The sequence below is a fragment of the Arvicanthis niloticus genome, chromosome 9, assembly GCF_011762505.2.
Source record: "Arvicanthis niloticus isolate mArvNil1 chromosome 9, mArvNil1.pat.X, whole genome shotgun sequence".
NCBI lineage: Eukaryota > Metazoa > Chordata > Mammalia > Rodentia > Muridae > Arvicanthis > Arvicanthis niloticus.
The window spans coordinates 68,430,362-68,450,184 of NC_047666.1; the positions used below are offsets into that span (position 1 = coordinate 68,430,362).

Sequence of the window (19,823 nt, forward strand, 5' to 3'; positions counted from 1 at the left end):
AATATTACTGTTAAGACGAATTATTAAAAAACATGAGTTATTAAACAAAAATCAAAGTGCAAGGCAGAATCCACAGAGGTCTCCAACACAGCACAGGCTATTGCCTCTATAATTGCTTATTCAGCATAACTACATGGTAACACCCTATTGCTGAAGACACAACACACTGTTACACCAGGACATAGAGATTTAAGCTCAAATCAATCAGGAATCATTTGTCCTTTGACTATCTTTCAAACAGTCATTAGGTACAGTGAAGTCTGCTAGGAGGAGAAAAGGTATTAAGGACTTTATTGCTACCATGTCTAGCTACATACATACTAAGGAGGTTTGCCCAGTGGTACCATTGCTAGAGGATAACTAATTGATTTCTCACTGGATTTGAAACATTTACCACATGGGGGATGATATGTTTAAACTCTAATCAAATCAACAGCCCATGACTGGAGAGATCATGGACTTTAAGACAGAATTTTCTATAATCCTGTTACAGTGTCTGGCAGAAAATTACACTATTAGTAATTTATGTGTATTACCTAGACCTACTTAGGGTTTCATTGCTAAAAAGACCTCATGATCAAGTACTTCTTATATAGGACAACATTAGGGACTTCCTTACAGGTTCATAGGTTCAGTCCCTTATCAAGACATCCAGGCAGATGGGGCCCTAGAAACCTAGGGAAAGGTAATACATCTTGATCCATAGGTAGACAGGAGAATATTGACTTTCAGATGGCTAGGAGAAGGGACTCAAAGTCTACCTTCACTGGACTATATTTTCTTGTCCAGTTAATTAGTGTTCTACAGGCTCTTAGATGTTTATAGGTATCTCTTCTTTAGGTTGGAAAATTTTTTTCTAGGATTTTGTTGAAAACATTTTTCTGGGCTTTGAATCTGGGATTCTTAACCTTCGTGTATTCCATTATTCTTAGGTTAATACTTTCCATGGTACTCCAGATTTTCTAGTTTTCTTTCAGGATTTTTTAGAATTAACTTTTTTTTAACTGATGTATCTCTTTCATCTATTATATTTTCTAAACCTTATAGTCTTTCTTCAATCTACTGAACATTTTTGATGATGCTGGTATCTGCTGTTCTTATTCTCATCCCTCAGTTTTCTATCTCCAGGATTCCCTAATTTATATTTTGTTTATTGCTTCTATTTCAATCTCTCTTTTTTTATTGGATATTTTATTTATTTACATTTTAGATGGAAACTTTTTCCCCATTTCCCCTCCCTAGAAAACTCCTACCTCATCCCCACTCCTCCTTTTTGCTTTTATACCATTTTAATCATATGCAAGTATTAAGGTCGGTTCTGGGTTGAGGAACTATCAATACAATAGATGCAAATAGTCAAGGAACAAGCAAGGCAATAAGAAAAATTCCATGATCACTGTTTCTAAGGACTTACCAGAATGACCAAAATATCTGAGCCAAATTCCCTGACCTAGCCCAAACTCATTTTCATGTCTGAAGCCTACATTCTTGTTCTAGCTTAAAATTTAGACTCCTGCTGGAAATGACTTCCTTGTTCCAGCCTAATGTCAGATTCCCGCCAAGCAGCCCATTTCTTTGTCCTTGGCCCATGTCAGATTTTTGCCAAGCAGCTTCTATCTCTCTTTATTGCTTCTGTTCCATCTGGAAAAAAATATTTCTGGTGAGGCAAGCTTCTAATGGGTATCCTTGGGATGTATGGTTCTGGACCTAGATGTCTGTAGAGTTCAGGATCTGTAGATCTCTTCAGCCACCACAGAACTGATTAAGGTGGTCAGAGAGGTGGGTAGAGAATGGAGGTCCTACTGTTATAGCAGGGTGTCTGAGGCAGCTCAGCTTGCTTCAGAGGACTGAACAATCAGAGAACATGCATGTATGAAGAGCAAAATTCTAGCTCTTAACTGTGCTTTCAATTAAAATGATTTAATTTACTCATAATAAAATACTCAGGCTGTTTATTAGGGTTCTTTATTTAGTTTTATGGAAGTTTAAGCAAATAGAAAAGATTCCTCCAGGCTTTGGAGCAAAGCCTGTCCATGCACCAGAGATCTGTCTTGTCTCCACCAGGAAAGATGATGTCCTCTGCTCTTTCAAGTCAGAATCCAGAGAACATTCCAAAAATCATCCAGATTGTCTCTCTGTTTGCAAAGCAGACTAAGTCCTATGATCAAAATATTTGTTTGTATGAAGTCATGAATTATTACAGGAAACAAATGAGAACCAGAATATTTCATTTTTTACCTTTAACAATCTTTGGAGCATCAATCAGGGAATTTATCCAGTCTCTTCCCACAAATACAACTGTTTAAATTAACACAGTTAGTATTCTCTAGTCTTGTTTTAGATAAGAATACACATCTTCCATCATTTAATTTGAACTTCTTTATGTTCAAGTCACTAAAGAACAAAAACAACAATGGGCAACTGGTGATTTTAAACATTTCCTGAAATGAGATGATTTTAAAAACTCTGTTCACCAAAGTAAACAAAATATGAAAATAATAATCATGCATTCATCACGAAAATACATTCTTTACTCTAAGCCTATTAAAAATAATGGAATCTTTGTCACAACAAAACCTCATTTTTTTTCATACTAGAAAATTGTGGAAAGCAGAAAAATGGATTTTCAAAATTTCCAAGGAATTATTTTATGCAGAACATGCCCTTCCACTTATATCTTGTCGATAAAAACGCTAGGATAAAAGTAAAAACAGATGTGTGTGACTCAAGACACTGTCTCATATGCTTGTGTTTCAAGGAGAAATAGAAGATTTGAAATACAATCACAGATGAAGACATGTAACTAAGGTTTTGGATTGTTCTCTCCTTTTAACTACACCACGTCCTAGCTAATGGGCCTTCACAGAAATATGGTAATCTGCAGGATTGTATATTACAGGCCTTAAATACACTTCTTTAGAAAAGAAAGTTAAGTGCTACAAAATAAAAATAAATAAATAAACTAGAAAAAAACCAAATTAGCACATAGGTTGAAATAGAAGGATTGTGTGTTCTAGGCAAGCCTGGGCTATGTAACAAAAACAGAAGTCAAATCTTCTTAATTATAGTGTAAACCAGCACAAATAAGATTTCTACTCAGGCTGAGATATTAGCAAGGGTTGGATCAAACCTCAGGTTCTCACAGGAACACTGTAGCCAGTTTTATCTCCAAAAAGGAAATATGACTAAGGAATGACTTGTAATAAAGATCCTCAATATTAAATCCATCCAGGCCTAATGGGATACAATAGTAGTACAAGGATTTAGGAAGTGAAGGTCTGAGGATTCAAAGTTTAAGGCTAAAACTACACAGGGAATTTGAGGCTACTTTCAGTTAATAAGACTCTGGCAAAGAAAGAATGTGATTGAAATATACCCTAACTACATGGAACTGAGACTTCAAAGAAATAAGTCATATCAAAATATGTTACTGTCTTTGATCTTAGAGTTTAAGATGAGAAAAAATAGAATATTCATATTTAATGTATTTAGGAATATAAAAGAAACAAGGAAGATAAATTAAACCAAGCGGTTTTTTGAATATGAAATAGTTAGGAATGGATATGCATATTAGACAGCCATAAGATATTCTCATAGTTACAGTTAAAACGTCATGTGTATATCTTAGATGTGGGCAAAATGTAAAAAGAACCCAGCAGACAGCTGTTAACAAAATAATTGGTAAACAAGAAATAAAATGTCAGTTCACATAGTTACTTGCACATGAATTGATGCAGCAACTTTTATAATTGTCAAAAATTCATATTGTCAAAATTTAAAAACATACACGTTCATATGTGAATGAAGAAACATTTTGGCATATTTGTGCATGCAAAAGTGCTTTGTCAGAAGAGTGAAACAGCGAGCTAATAAAAAGATCTCAAGTTACTTAAAACAACATAGTGACAACAATAATTGGAAAGATGAAGGGAAATACAGAGCCAATCACAAATCTGTACATAGCACATGGCAGTCTGCACTAGGCCATAGTCATTTATAGTACAAGAAAGCATATGTCTGCCTTTTCAGGGCCAGTTGTGCATAAAAGAACATTAAAGGGTAACAAAAATGATGTTTTAGTTTAATGGATTCTATTGGTGTGATAAAAAACCATGGCCAAAGCAATTTGGAAAGGACAGGATTTGTTTTGCTTAAACTTTCACAACACCATCCTTAATTGAAGGTAGCCAGGGCAAGAGCCAATTTAGACAGAAGCTGGAAAGCACAATCTGAGGCAGATGTCAGAAAAGAGTGAAGCTTACTGTCTTGCTCCCCAAACATGCTCAGCCTTTCTTAGCATACCCAACACCAACATCTCAGGGGTGATACCCACAATAGGCTGTGCACTTTTACATCAGTCACTATTTAAGGAAATGATCTACAGATGTCCTTACAGTCATAATTTATTGAGATACTTTCTTAATTAAGATTCCATCTTCCCAGATGACTGTAGCTTCTGTCAGTTGACATAAAACTATTTTATATGATGGTATTTGAATTGGTATATGTATTTGTTAAGAATCATTTATCTCATAAAAGAGAGTACATAGAGTTTATAGACGCAGACCCCATTTTCAAGACTTAATTTTTTTAAAATAACAAATACTATCTAACCAAATCGAAACCACTAACAAGCAGAAACCTACAACTGCATTCTACTTTTTTCATATTGTTATTCATTATTTGGTAATTTCATCAGATAAGCTGTACACACACTCACTTCCCATTCCTCCCATAAGTCGCCACTCTTATGACTATCCACACAAACATAAAAAAGATGATGGAAAGAATAAAATATCAAAACAAACAAATAAAAAAGACAAAAAACAGGACCAATTTATGTTGTCCACATAATAACTGAAGCATTGCCAAATTCCCTCTGACCAGCTCCTTAAAGAAAAATGAGTCATTCTACACCTACACCCCTGCCAGAATTCACCAGTTATATAGAGCTACATTAATTAATCTTTATCACAATTTTTAAGAGTTCTCTTTGGTTGCTTTCTATTTATTAAAAGAAGGCATTATAACAGATTGGCAAGCTTCTGTGCCTTCCCATAGGAAAAAAAAACTTGTGGTGGCACAAAATCAATCTAGATACTGGAATCATTATTCAAACTAGAAGTCTGGCCTTAGTAACAATACCATCATCAGGGAATGGTTCTATAGTATAGACAAGGTCCACAAAGATCTGTTATTCTACATACAGGCATCTTCTCTCTCTGATATCTCACTCTAAATATTACCACTTGCCCATCTCTTACTCTATATGATGCTAGAGGATATAAAGAAATTCATTAACTCTGTGGCCAATCCTAATGTAAAATACCAGATATTCCAGTGCTTAGAAGAGGGAGTCAGGAAAACTCAAGCTAGTCTGCGTGAAATGATAATTCATAAACAAAAACGAAATTAATAATAGTACAAATAATCTGTGATAAGACCGTATTAGTACATCTTGTAAGGATGTCTGTCCTATAGCCACTTCTGTGACAGTCTGCTTAAGAATGTCCTTTAAGATAAGAGAGAAAGATATTTTCATGAAGGTTTGGACCATAGCTGTCCACTCTAACAGGGCCACATTCAGAATAGAAGTGAGCTAGACCCGCCATGTTCCCAGGCGCTGAATGAAAGATTCCTGAGAAAGTTATCACTGTGGGGACCATGCCTCAGATAGTTTCTATAGTTGCTGAAGGAGAAACCTTGTTGATGCCAAAAGAAAATGACATCATTAAAAAAAAGACAACAGAAACAGTACATTAAACCCACAAAAGTACACACAATACTATTACCAACTAGCATATGCAAAATGAGTATAACTAACATCTTTCAAGAGATATCAGACTGTCTAGACATACTTACCTATAGTCCCAACACCTGATGGAAATAGAAATGAGGATCATGAGTTCAATGACAGCCTGGATGAGATGAATCCCTATCTCAAACTATCAACAAATAATAAAATTTAAACTTATTTTTAAATTATATAAAAAGTAAGTTATTGAAAGACAAATACAGAATTATTGGGTAATTTCTTCAAATTTGTATTTCTAAAGCAACCAACATCATAAAAATGATAAGTACATGGTGCAAAAGCAGACAAGTGATTCTGAGGATTCAAGGACAATGTGGATGAGTAGTGTAGAATAAGAGACAGGAACGAATAAAGGATGAGTTATCCAAAACTAAAGATGTATAAAAGGCCTTATAGAAACCCAATAGTTAGTAAATTTATAATTTAACAACACAAAACACAGTCCATATTTTCTTTGTGGTTTGGAGGTTTTTAATGTATGGTTTTGTTTGTGTGTTTGTTTGCTTGTTTTTTGAGATGGATGTTTTGTGTCTTATTGGGTTTTATAGTTTTTTTGCTTGCTTGATTTTACTTTCCCTGTTTTGTTGTCATTGGGTTTTTTTGGAGAGAGAAATGACATGACATTGAGTGTGTAGGAAAGTGTGGAACAACAAGTATTCAGTGAGGAGGCAACCTGATCAAAATATATTTTATGAAAACACATTAATTAAAACATAAAAATTTAACTTTAGAAAAAAGTTACAATTACAGAAGATATGATTTTTTAAAAAGAAAACCAAATTTCAAGGCAAGGGATACCTCCAGAGAAATTACTGATCAGGGAGATGACAGAGGTCTCTCACATAGCACAAGATAATGCTCCTGCACCTGCGTTAACTACATGGTGAGGCTCAATTGCTGAAGATGCTCGATACTCTGACACCAACACATAAAGAAGTCAATCTCAAACCAAGATGAAAATATCTTAGCCTGGGTTGGTTTTCAAAGACTTAGTAGGTGTTTTGCAGGTTGCAGGGTAGAAAAGATATGAGTAGTCCTATCTTCTACTGGAGCCTACAGGCTACAATGCTGACCTGCTGGGCAAGATATGTTATAGGATAAATAAGTGATTTCTTATTGGAAGAGGGGTGTTTACCATAGGAGACAATCATGTTTGGTGTTGTAATCCAAATCAAAAGCCCAAGTTTGGGGAAGTCACAGGCCCCATGTTGGAACTTGCTACAATTGCTCTGCTATGTGGTCAGTGGTTAAAATGTATTCTTAATATTCATAGTTATAGACTAGGCCAATGGTGCTTTCAACCTTCATCAGAACCTTCTTTATACAGTGGTCCGTAGTCCATGCAGAGAAGCAGAACTGGTCAAAGAGCTTATGAGAAGTGTTTATGTTCTGAGCCCTTAAGGAGAATCTACATCAACTTCTTCCCCTTCATTCCACCAGCAAGCCTCACAGAACAGCAGGGCAAAGAGGACATAGAAAAATGTAAGAACCAGAGAAGGGGAAAAGCTCTATGAAGTGCAGGCTTCTAGAAGAGATGAAATTTCTGAAACAAATATTTCTTATTAAGAAATCACTATTTTTAGGTGAAAGCTGCTGGAAAAGGTGGATTCAATTCTATATTGAGGGTGTGGCCACTGCTGGGTTTTCTTGTTCCAGTAGATGGCCTAAAACTATGTACATATGGACAGTTAGTTTCAAATCAATGAGTTAGTGGGGCATAGATTTAGTGGGACTAGGGGATGATACTCAAGAAAAGTATGTATTATTAATAATTCTACAAGATTATGAATAAACAAAAAACTTCAGATTTATATAACAAAATACCTTGAAATGGATGATGGCCATACATATGTATGTTATATAAACATGTCCTTATATTTGTAAATAACCAATAATTATATAAGCTAACAACAGTATAAAATATCACAAAAAATGTATGAGAACTCTCACTCATTGTATCTGTCATGATAATTCAGTCACTTAACACTATCACAAGTTGTTGATATCCTAGTGCCCTCCACATCTTAGAAGACACAATCCTGAGATGTATTAAGCATCTCAAATATTGAGAGTGGCAGTATTAAGCCACTTTGGGTCAGTTCCTTGACCATACATCTTCCCTCTGTAAAACTTACTCAGACACTGGCTTATGCGCTTGTCCTTACCAGTAAGCTCCATAGAAAATGAGGAAAGCCATGTGAAATGAGAGAAACACCTTTGCACACAATCGTCCCAATTCCCACACCAGTGTTAGAATAGGAAGGGTTTGGTAACTCACAGTTTGGATGGGACTTTATTAATCCATGACCATTCTTTTTTTTCCTTATCATATGACAATCCAACCCAGTAATTGTCAGGAGTAACCTGAGGCTGAAGGAAATTCTGTAAAGGAAACAACAAACATTATACTAAAATTTCTGTTTGCTGAGAGAAAAAGTAGGAACAGTTCCCAGCATTCCTATGTTGATCTCTGCTGTCTTGTCCTCCCACAAGTCAGACCAAACATGTTCATTTTCCAAAGTAAAACATTTAAATCAAAACTGTGTCAGTTCAATAAGCTATTTAAAATAAAAACTTCAGATGTCTTGAGATGTTTGGAATTATGACATGATGTATGACTATGCATCTTAGATCAAGTCTCACTATATTACCAAGGCTGTCCTTAAACTCACAATCTTCCTATTTAAGGCAGGAAATTTTTACAGTAAGCATTTTCTTTGACTAATGTATCAATTTCTTCTATTGCATCTTCTATGCCTAAGCTAAATTGAAAATTCTCAGTATAGGAATCTTGAATGGCCAAGAAGCACATAAATGAATGTTCAATGTCTTTAGCCATCAGGGAAGTGCAAATCAGAACAACTCTGAGATCCCACCTTACATCAATAAAAATGTCTAAGATTAAAAACTCAAATGATAGCACAGGCTCCAAGAATGTGGGGCAAGGGGAACACTACTCCATTAATAGTGGGAGTGTAACTTGTACCACCACTTTGGAAATAAATTTGGAGTATTCTCAGAATACTGGCAATAGTTCTACCAAAATAACCAGCTATACCACTCCTGAAAATATACCCAAAAGATGCTCTATTATGCCACAAAGAAACTTCCTCAACTATATTAACAGCAGTTTTATTCATAATTTCCAGAAAATAGAAAATTCTTAGATGCCCCTCAATTGAATAGATAAGAAGTGTGGTACTTGTACACAATGGAATACTATTCAGCTGTGAAAGACCGAAGACATCATGAATTTTGCCAGCAAATTGATGGAACTTGAGAATATTATCCTGAATGAGGTATCCAAGACCCAAAAGAAAATTCTTGCTATGTATTCACTTATAGGTGGACATTAGCTATAAAATACAGGATGCCCATGCTACACTCCACAGACTTAAGGAGAGTAGACAGGAAGAAGGGCACAAGCATGGATGCTTGAGTAACACTTGGAACTGGGAATGGAATGGTCATAGAAGGCAGAAGAAGAGAGAAAACTCAGTGGGACAGGAGATCAGGAAGGGAGTGGGGTATCAGATTCAGGTATGGGGAATGGTGTAGGGATGGCTTGACAGCCATGCAAATGAATAAAAATCTGCACCTGATGGGGAGGTTGGTAAGGGACATCTGCTGGAAGATGTGGAGACTAGTGATAGGGGAGGCACACAGCAATCAATAAGGGTGCTATTAGGTGTGCCACTATGTAGCCTGGGGAGACTCCCGCCTGTGGCCAAGAAAGAACCTCAGGGGAGCAATAGCAACACCAACAAACCCACAAAACAATGTTTGACCCAAAACTCATCCTGTCTGTAAGAAATGCAGAGATTAAGACTGCTGCAAAGGCTGAGAAAACAGCCAATGGATAACCAGCTCAAATTGAGACCCATCCCATAAAAAAGCATCAATCCTTGACCTTATTAATGAGACTCAGTTATGCTTGCAGACAGGAATATAGCATGGCTGTCCTCTGTGAGGCTCCACTCAGCAAATGGCTCATACATACCCAGACACCCACAACCAGACAATGGATGGAGCTTGGGGACTCTTATGGAAGAATGAGAGGACAGAATGTAGGCACTGAAGGGGGTAGGAACTCCATAGGAAGACAAAGAAAATGAACTAACCTGGACTCTCGGGGCTCTTGGAGACAAAGCCACCAAACAAAGAACATACATAGGGCTGGACCTTGGTTTCCCAGCATACATGCATCTTTGTCATCATGTTATATATGAACAACTGGAGCAGGCAAAAGCTGTTGCCTGCACATGAGTTATGTTATAACTAAGCTGCCCTGTCTGGCCTCAGTAGAAGTAAATAAACCCAGCCTCATGGAGAACTGATATGACAAGTGATGAGGATAGTTGAGGGGCCTACTCTCTAACAGAGCAGATGGTAGGGGATGGGAGTGGATTACGGGAGAAGGTGAGCAGGAGAGAGGCAGTGAACAGGATGTAAAACTAATAGTTAAAATACTACTATTGCTGCTGCTGCTAACAATAATTTAAAATTTTTAAAATTGGTTATAGTTACTCTATCAAATGGAAAATTACACTATTATTTGACATTGATCATCCTTATATGTAGTTATTTAAATTGATGTATAAATATCATACCATATTATAATTATAAATAAAGTCTTCAAGGTAGACCTGCAATCATGTCTACAGAAAAATATAGTTTTCATCCTTGAATAAGACATTTCATTTGTAATAATCAAAACTGAAAATGTCAGAATTCTAGAAACTTTGTTTTCATTTAAATAATCATTTCTAAAGATGAGTATCTTTTCACAGACCCTAAGAATTCTATGCAGTGCATATTATAGACAATTTCAGTGAAAATCATGATGGGGCTAACTGGTCAAACCATTTAATTCCACATTTCCCATATCATCTCATTTGGCAGACAGGCCCACAGCTCAACTACTTTCCCTGTTGTCATCTGATTACTCATCTCAGGTAGCCTCACTTCCTTCCGGGTTCCAAAGAGCAAACCCTAGACAACAGGAGATAATTTGATATTCTATGGAGATCAATAACCTGCAGCCACAGGATGTGCTATATCAAAGGGTTAAACTTCATCAGGGAAAGACAGGCTTTCTCAGGGACTCTCCTGTAGATTCCTGAGAGAGGGAGGACACTGAAGGATACAAGTCTCTCTGTAGTAATGAGTCTCCTCTTAGTAGACCTGTGTCCCACAGTTTCCTTAAAATTCCTGGAAACCCACATACAAATGAAAAAAAAAAGAAAACCTGGATTTGTATCTCTTTATTCAGGGTTAGAGACAGAGTCTAAGTCAATAAAGGGGCAATTTGTCCACAGTACCAGTTCATCCTCATCATCTATTGTCAGAAGAGATAAGCTGAAATGCTGGCAGGAATCTTGACATTCAGTCCATGTTTTTCTGTCCATGATGAAATGATAACATTTTATACCATAGCAGAACCAGTGTGTTTTAACACTTTTGCCTACAACAGAGAAGGTAAATCGTTAAATTTACTATTTACTGCTATTCTGTTATAAGAACACAATATAAATAAAGGTTGTGTTAGCTTGGGGTGGTGGATCTCACAGGTCTAAGAAAATGAGATTGCATAATTCCCAGAGACCCCTAAAACACCCATGACACACATGAACCATGCAACATTGTTAATAACACTAGAGAAATAGAAACATTTCCTGTGTGAATCATGGATGAATCAATAGAGGAAATGTAGCACATATACACAAAAGAATACTATTTGTCCTTTAAAGGAAAATGAATCAGCAGGGCTTGATGACTTATGCTTATAACCTGAAAACTCCAAAGAGAGAGACAGGAAGATAACTACCAGTTTGGGGTCATCCTAAGCTAAGTAATGACTTCCAGGCCAGCCTTGGCTACACTTTGACAAATAAAATGTGTCAGCTAATGATGACTACTCACAATAAATAGTAAGAAATGTTGCTTGTGACACTTGATATTTTCAGCTATCCAGTCTTATGCCTGTGTCACAGAGTAGCAATGTGTGTGCACCATGGAGAACCTCCTTTGTCTGATCCAGGGAGGATCTCTTTATTACGAACAGACCAAATCTCTCAAAACAAGTCAGATGGAAAAAAAACACAAATCAAGCACCCAAAACCACACTCATACATCACTGTTTTTATAACTGCATTTATATAAATGTTCTAAGTATTTTAACAAAAATAGTAGATAAATGATAAATACATTCTTACTAAAAACTTCCATGTTTAGCCAAACAAAAACAAAAACAAAAACCAAGTTGGACAGACAGAATTTCCTGTAGACCCAATCAAATTCTCAGGAATACTGATTTGTAATTCCATCCCCAGGGAGCAGTAGGAGTCCCAAAAAGACACTGACTTCTGGAAACTCTAGGATTGTGCTAACCCAAACAGGGATTTCTGGGTTTCCAGGTCCCTGCAGGAAATAAGGAACCCCTAATGATTGACCCAGAGATCACCATCATCCTAAGCTGCTGCTTGGACTTGAAAGCTTCCATAAAAGAAACAGTAGAAGATGATGCAGTTCTGTGTTCATGGTCCTCCCCTGCTCCTTACCTGTGTGCTGAGAGGAACCTGAAACACTCTTGGTTTCATTGTACCATCTGTTCTGTGCCCTGTTGAGGGATTCCAGAAGATCATTTCCTGGACCACAATCTATAGACTTATTTCTCTGCAGTTCTTTCTTTAAGTCGATGTCACATTGCATGGTGCAGCAGTTATAATGGCGGTTTAGAGTTTCCTGCAGCTCATGTTTTTCATGACGATACTGAAAAACTAAATTAGTCAGATATAATATCAAAAATGCTTATAAGAAGTATATATTGAACTTTAAGAGTAGAGAAAAGGCTTCATGTTGACAGGTAACACATATCATTATCTTCATTGGTACTTAACTTTATAAATTAGTACTTTATCTCACTATAGAAACAAATACATCAATTTTTCTCTATGGGTAAGTTGATTGTAAACTATATAAGGCAGCTGAATAAAATTGTGATGGAGGTTACATACAGGTGCTTCATTTTCTACAGCACAAATCTATAAATAAATACTAAGTAAAATATTCAGCCAATACTTAGCACACCATGAAAATCTGAACTGAAAATTAAACTATAAGAAATGGGACAATTGTTATTGGAGCATATGAAATACAAAATATCCACATTATAGCTATGTTTTAGCACAAGTTGTATGTGATTTTCTCTCTAAATATGAAAGAATTCAACAAACTTTAGCCTTTAATGTCTCTGTTTAAATATAGTTTTGTTACTTAACCATGACCCCAGTATACATTAAAGAAAAAGGAAAAGAATGTCATAAGTTCTTTTAACAGCTGTTTCTTACAAAATTTTATATAAGTTTAACAATCACCTGAACTCAGAAGGTAAACTATACCACCAAGTCCTCAAACAGAACATGAATGACCAAGAATAAGAAAGAGCAGTGCAGCTCCCAACTGCCCCAGGGCTAACAGACTAGGTATGAAGAGAACAGAATGCTGCAGTTATGTCAGGAAAACTTATTAAAGTCCAGAGATTCTGACTCATCCCATGATTATAGGCAGGGTAATGGACAGAGTGTATAACTGTACAGTTCTTGTCTAAAGCTATTCTTACAAAGAAGGTTAAGTAAGATGTATTTCAATTACTCACTGTTTGCCACCAACACCACAACAGTTACCAGCAGAATGCAACAGAGGAGTTCAAGAACTACCACAATGAGCTGCCAGGGGACTGAACTCCCTTAAATCAACAAAAAAGCAAGAAAATCATTACCATGATAAGAGCACATCTCAATGCTAATTATAATTTAGTATAGCACATAAAACAAGGGGAAATTATGCTCAAGTCAATGAAGATACAGACTGATAATGTGCTGATAAAATTGTATTTTTCTACCTAAAACACAGCCACTGCTGTGTGAAGTTTCACAAAATTTTGAACTAACTTCTGCTTTAGCTTTATATTGTAAACCTTCACGACTCAGACCAGAAGTATCTGGATGATAGGCATGTGCCCTCACCCAGTTCTACATTCTAGAGAAGGCATTAGAGGCACAGATACAACCCAAGTACAAGACACCACACTGAAGCATGTAGTCCACCAAGACAGATAACTGAGGATGGAGAGGAAGATAAAAGGGAAAGATGTTGTTGAAAACTGTTAGGGAACCACAGCTGCTCTTGACCTGATCTGTAGACATCTCTATCCTTGAAAGGGCCCATAATTCAACTCTCTCCTTTTCCCTGTAAGTTTTATTTTGCTCTAAATAAGACTAAACATTGTGTTTTATCTAAGGCATTTGGAGTCTGAAACTCCATGCTTCTGATTATCATTATATCAACTAAGAAAACTATCTCATCTTGGAGTAGAGCCGAGACAGTGTGTATAGAGAAACTTTTATAAAAAATAAAAAGTGATGTTTCTGCTTTTTCATTAATAAATGAAATAATTCTTTAAGATTTTCAGGAATTCACACTAGGTTTAGTCATTCCCACACATACTAATCCTCTTATTCCCTCTTCATTTCATCTGCAGTTTTATTTCATGTTGGAGACATCCTCTTATGAACAACAGTTGTCGCCTGTTGCATGAGATGTGGGGCATATTTGACAATTAAAACAATTTCCTTGAGAATGAAAGTATTGGTCCTAATGCACAAGCTTCATTTCCTTGGAATTCCGTTTCTCTAGAAATTTGGTCCTTTTTCATACTCTAGTTTGTTAGTTTTAAAGTTTTCAGAAGTTTTCTTGACTAAACTAAATAAAAAACGAACCCCCCCAAAAAAACCCTCTTAATTGTTTCTCACTTCTTCATTTTCAAGAAACATTTTTCTACCAGATTCCCACTGTTCTACTTTCTTCATTGGACTTATCTTGTAACTGATTATCAATTAAATAGAAGTAGTGTTTTAATTCTTTCATTTTTTTTAATTTTAAAACTTGGTTGCTTTATTTTTTAAACATAACAATTTTTGAACAATTTTGTATGTGATTACTCTCCAACAAAAACTCTTTTTTCCCTCCTACCCTGTGCATAACCAAGCACAGATGAAATGGAATATTATAGATTTCAATAGACACCAGTAAGATATTTTTAAATTGTTAAACTTTTAAAATGCATAATAACATGTGATTTCAGATACTTAAAACACTTACCTCGGTGGCCAGCTTCTCTGGGCCCTTGAGTATCCCTAGGCCTCACTTTTTTCTCTGACACTGAAGACTTATGAAATCTCACACTTGTGTAGGTGACCTCCTGTGCACTCATCTTGGGAGTGATGTATGAAGTATCTTTTCAGTTAAAATGGGGCCTTGAGTGATTTCTTTAAAAAAAACAAGTTGATATGTTCACTTATAGGAGGTACATAGATATGATGATACAGAAGGTTGAGAAAGGGTGGGGTCTGACTAAATCATTTAATGATTCAAAAATACTCACATGGACTGATGCCAATTTTCATTACAGGTGAGAACACTTTGCACTTTGGTATTAACCTTGTTTATATTTCTAATGGTCCCAGCAATTATTGTTAAAAAAAAAAACATTGAAAGAATCAAAAATTTACTAATAAGTCATTATAAAATTGACACAGCCCATTTGTTCAAAATACACAGCACTTAAAAGGTTACGTAAAATTGGGAGCCCTGAAAATCATTGAAAAACTTTTAAACAATCTATCCAAATAACAAGGATTCAAAACTTTAGGAATAAATAAAAAGGTTGCTTTAAAATTATTTATACATTTTGATAAACACATGAATAGTAACTGTTCTTTCAGTCTTTTTATTTATACATGTCTTTCAGAGTTTCCCAGACACTATGTTCAAAAAAAATCTGAAAGTTGATACTGCAGGTGATCCATGTCACATAAACATCTCTTGGGTTGAAGCCACATTCGGCTGAGATGTACAATCCCTAGCAGGCAATAGTCTACATATTCCTCTCTATGCTTGAACCTGGTAAATGGATTCAACCAGATAAGATCCTACTGAGTAGGATAAACCAGACCCAGAAAGACAATACTGAATATTCTCTCTCATCTGAGGCTCCTGGCTCAAAGTCTTCAGAAAGGGTCTGTAACCTTTAATAACAACAGTAACAAGAAAAGTAGAAAGAGGCGATTGCTGCGTGGTTGTGGGAGCAACAGAGAGGCATAGAGTATACAATATGAAGTGTTAATTTCAAATCATTCCATATACACAACCACATCACATATCATATACTTGTACATGGTGTTGCAAGAGGAGGTTTTATGAAAATAAATTAAGTCACTATGCAGCAGCATACATGAGCTAATGCCCATGAGGGATACAATCTGATAATAGATATCAATGTATTAGTAAATAGTATTTGTAACTGATCTTACCCTTACCTTAATAATTGAAATGTAAGCCAGACGAAAATAAAGACAAGCTGCACATCTTACAGCATATTCTCTTGTTTTTAATTTATGAAGTTTTCCAAAGCGATTTAACTTTTCCCTATTTCTTGGCAAAAAAAGAATCCTGACATTAAATAATTCTGTTTCAAAATTGTTATTTATTATTATTGTTCTTAAGGTAGAGCTGGCTGAGCTGGGGTGCATGTGTCCAGAAGATAAATTCACAAAGTGTTTTCTTTCACTCCACCATCATGTGAGTTCCAGGGATCAAACTCAGATATTAATCAGGTTTGTGTAGCAAATACCTTTACAAACTGATCCATAATACCTGGATTCTATTGAGACATTTGTCAGATGGAGAATATGTAAATATTTGATGCAGTTAAAGAATAATGAACATCATAGTACTCTGAACCTTAATTTTTTAGCATACAACACAACTCACAGCAAACTGTGAAAGAAAATAACCAGGAAATAAAGACAGGTTTCACATACTGCCAGACTAACTCAATCTAATCAATCTAACACAACCAACAGGGCTTTCCCATTAATCCCGCTTTCATGTTACAACATGTAAAATTCTCTAGAAATTATTTGATCGTTTGATAGAAAAAAATAAAAGCAGCTATTGTTACCTGTGTCGCTACCCTGATGCGATTCTGTTGGAGGGAATTGATCTCCCAATTGGAAAAAAAAAGTTGGCTTTTTCTGACCTGTATCCCCTAAGAGGCTCCAAGATGAAACTAACTTTTCTCTGAGTGATACACAACCTCATGATTTTCTGCCCCTCCTCTTGACCAAATCGAAAAGAGGAAATTGCTGAAACAATGAAAGCTGACTCTGAGAGCAAAGAAAAGAAACAACATTTTGTGCCAGATGCTGTAAAAGTAATGTCCATAATTGATATTTGAAGACAGAGAAAATGAGCACTTCTGCAAAGAGAGCAAATCCAGTGTCCTTAGCAAAACCACTAGGATAAAGAGGGACTGACGCTGCTCTGCTCCTAGTTTTCAAACAGGCTGTTGGAAATGTTGTCTTAAGTTACTACATTTAAAGTTGCTTCTTGATTTTGAATCATGTTAATTGCAGCTTAAAGTATGTATTAGAAATGCCTTTAAAGCACTCACATTTCCAACGGTAAAGTCTTCCTTTACACTCTTCTAGATTTTAATTATAGATAATATTTACTGTGAACACTGATAAACCACATGGAGTAGTTTAACTGCTGATATGTTCATGGTGCTGGGGAATCAAATGGAAGAAAATAAGCATGCTCAGTGTATACATTTCCCCTGAGTTATGATTTGGTCTGATGTTTGGTTTTTTTGGTTTGTTTGTTATTGTTGTTTCGAGGTAGTTGTTGTATCTTACTATACAGCACATGCTGACCTCACACTCGGAAACCTCTGTGCTTACTCTTTTTACTCTTAAAATTACAGCTGTACACCACTACACAAATTTATACCACGTTTCCAATAGATATTTTCTAATAAATAATAAGCAGTTCTTTATTTTATAAATTTTGATCTCAAGATTTTTAAAGCCATATGTAATTACTAATCACTAATATATTGCATAAATTACATGGATAATCCTCTGCTGCTAACATCCTAATTGTTTTATAAAATTTTGTGGTTGGTACTTTAAGAACTATATGGGATATACTTTAGAACATACAAAGAAACTCATTCTATACCTGAAGTCATGGGATTCGAGGAGATATACATTTAAGGAATTCTAATATTGATCATTACTTGACATATAGTTAATTTATAGTCTATCAGTTGGTATGTACCTATTTACAATTGATTTTTTAGAGATGAGATGAGGTGATTTTTCCTTCTATGAGTTTTGCCTATTGGTTTGTGATGAGAAGCTGTCTCAACAAGGACTCGTTTAAATTACAGTGACATGGGTTCATTGCAATGTTTTGGGTCTAGACTTTAGCTTCCAGAAGCTTCTCTAAGACAGAAAACAGGCTATATTTTCTATGTGAACATTTCTAAGAGTGCAGGTGTTTGGAAGGTCAGGACAAGGAGAGTACGTGAGCTAAAGTGAGAAAGTAACTCATCTACAGCCCTGAGACATTGCTGCTCTAGAAAACCCACAATCTTCCCTCAAATCTGGGATGATTATGCCATACTGCCCACGAAAATATTAAGGGTTATTAGAATTTCGTACATCCTTATCTCTACTAGGAGAGTGTCATCCTTATCGTGGAGGCTAACCACAAACACAGGAAACACTTCTTTGTGTTCTCTGCATATTGTTGTCTCTTCTAACTTCATAGAAAGACTGTGAGCAAGAACTCCAGAGTTGTTTGGTCATTACTATGGCCATAACATTAGTGGGAGATGAGGGGCCTAACAGGCACTTGGTGAAGGAGAAGGAGGAGAAGGTAGTTGACAGAAACTGAACACCCTGAAGAAAGGGTGGTTTTTGGTTTTTGTTTGTTTGTCTATATGGACAGAGATATGAGCATGCCCGTAACTGAAATCCAAAGAGCAGCAGCTTCCTCTAAGCTCTGTAAAACTGAGTTATGAATTTATTGAAGAATGTAAACAGTTAAGGATCACAATTAGCATTGGAAGATACAGTGACTACAGATGGAATGGGACAGACTAACACTCCAATTTTTGTTTCTTTGACCAAAGTGCAGCATAAAACAGGAAGTACTGAACTTCACATGACCAGGTAATAAAACAGAGATGTGAAAAAAATGAAGAAAGTTTTGTTTTCTTTAGTTTTGTCTTCTCAATTCATTTTTGTGAAAAAAAAAAAACATGCAAACACACAGACAAATATATGCACACATATATAACACATATATATTTTTTCCTGGCCGTTTTGCTGTGAATGACTTCAGCTGTGAAACCACAACTGCCTACTCCTTTATGTTGAGGTAGACATAATCCTTGTCCCATATTCAAACTTTTCAATGAGAACCTCAGACCTCAGGGTCATCATTGTACAGCTGCAAGCTGCTCTTCCTATCCCAGGCTGAGGTGAGTGGCACCTGGAGTAGTCACCAGCCCACAACAAAGGATGGGCTAGTGTCTTGCTTCCCTGGGAGAACTAATTTATGCTGGCCAGTGTCCCATCTCTTGGTATTGTCTTTTAAGGTGGAACTTTTATCACCAGGAAATATGGTAAACTTCATAGGTCTCAAGAAAACCCCAGACAGCTCTATTTTGAGATTTTCTGTTTTCGTGTCCACACTGTGCACTTATACTCACAGCTCTTTAACACTCTCCGTTATCTGCCTGCTCTCATAGTCCTTGATGGGCTCAAGCACTGAGAGAGAGAAAATGAGGAATACGATTCAGAAATGAAGTAAGCATGAAAAAAGGAGCTTATAAAACATTTATTTTCATGTGGATGTCTGGGCTCTTCAATACCCAGGGATACAATTCATTCAGGAGAAGACATTTAGGCAACAACCCATAAGACCTGTTAACATCTCATCACACTCTCTGACCTGGAACTCCGAAATCTCTCCACCGACTCACAAAATACCCATGGCAGGTTCCACACTTCCAAATTCCCAAGGCCTTTTGGGGTGCACTTCTCACAAACACACACTTTGCACCATACATTTCTCTCTGGAACCCAGTTGAGCC

The 19,823-nt window shown here is 36.2% G+C and overlaps 1 protein-coding gene across 2 annotated transcripts; it reads right to left on the reverse strand.

Annotated features, from left to right (window-relative positions):
• Positions 1-1,949: 1,949 nt before the first annotated feature.
• Positions 1,950-16,962, reverse strand: LOC117714921 (killer cell lectin-like receptor 5). 2 transcript variants are annotated; one of them, XM_034511683.2, is made up of 8 exons: positions 16,839-16,962; positions 14,978-15,144; positions 13,473-13,562; positions 12,376-12,594; positions 11,137-11,279; positions 8,094-8,197; positions 2,239-2,394; positions 1,950-2,158 (listed from the first exon to the last, which is right to left on the reverse strand). In XM_034511683.2, the coding sequence occupies exons 2-7, from the start codon at positions 15,087-15,089 to the stop codon at positions 2,259-2,261; spliced, it is 804 nt and encodes a 267-aa protein (XP_034367574.1). In that variant the 5' UTR covers positions 15,090-15,144; positions 16,839-16,962; the 3' UTR covers positions 1,950-2,158; positions 2,239-2,258. The 2 variants fall into 2 exon arrangements, with proteins under 2 accessions (XP_034367574.1, XP_076796778.1); XM_076940663.1 differs by lacking the exon at positions 16,839-16,962 and adding an exon at positions 16,195-16,325.
• Between the last annotated feature and the right edge of the window lie 2,861 nt (positions 16,963-19,823).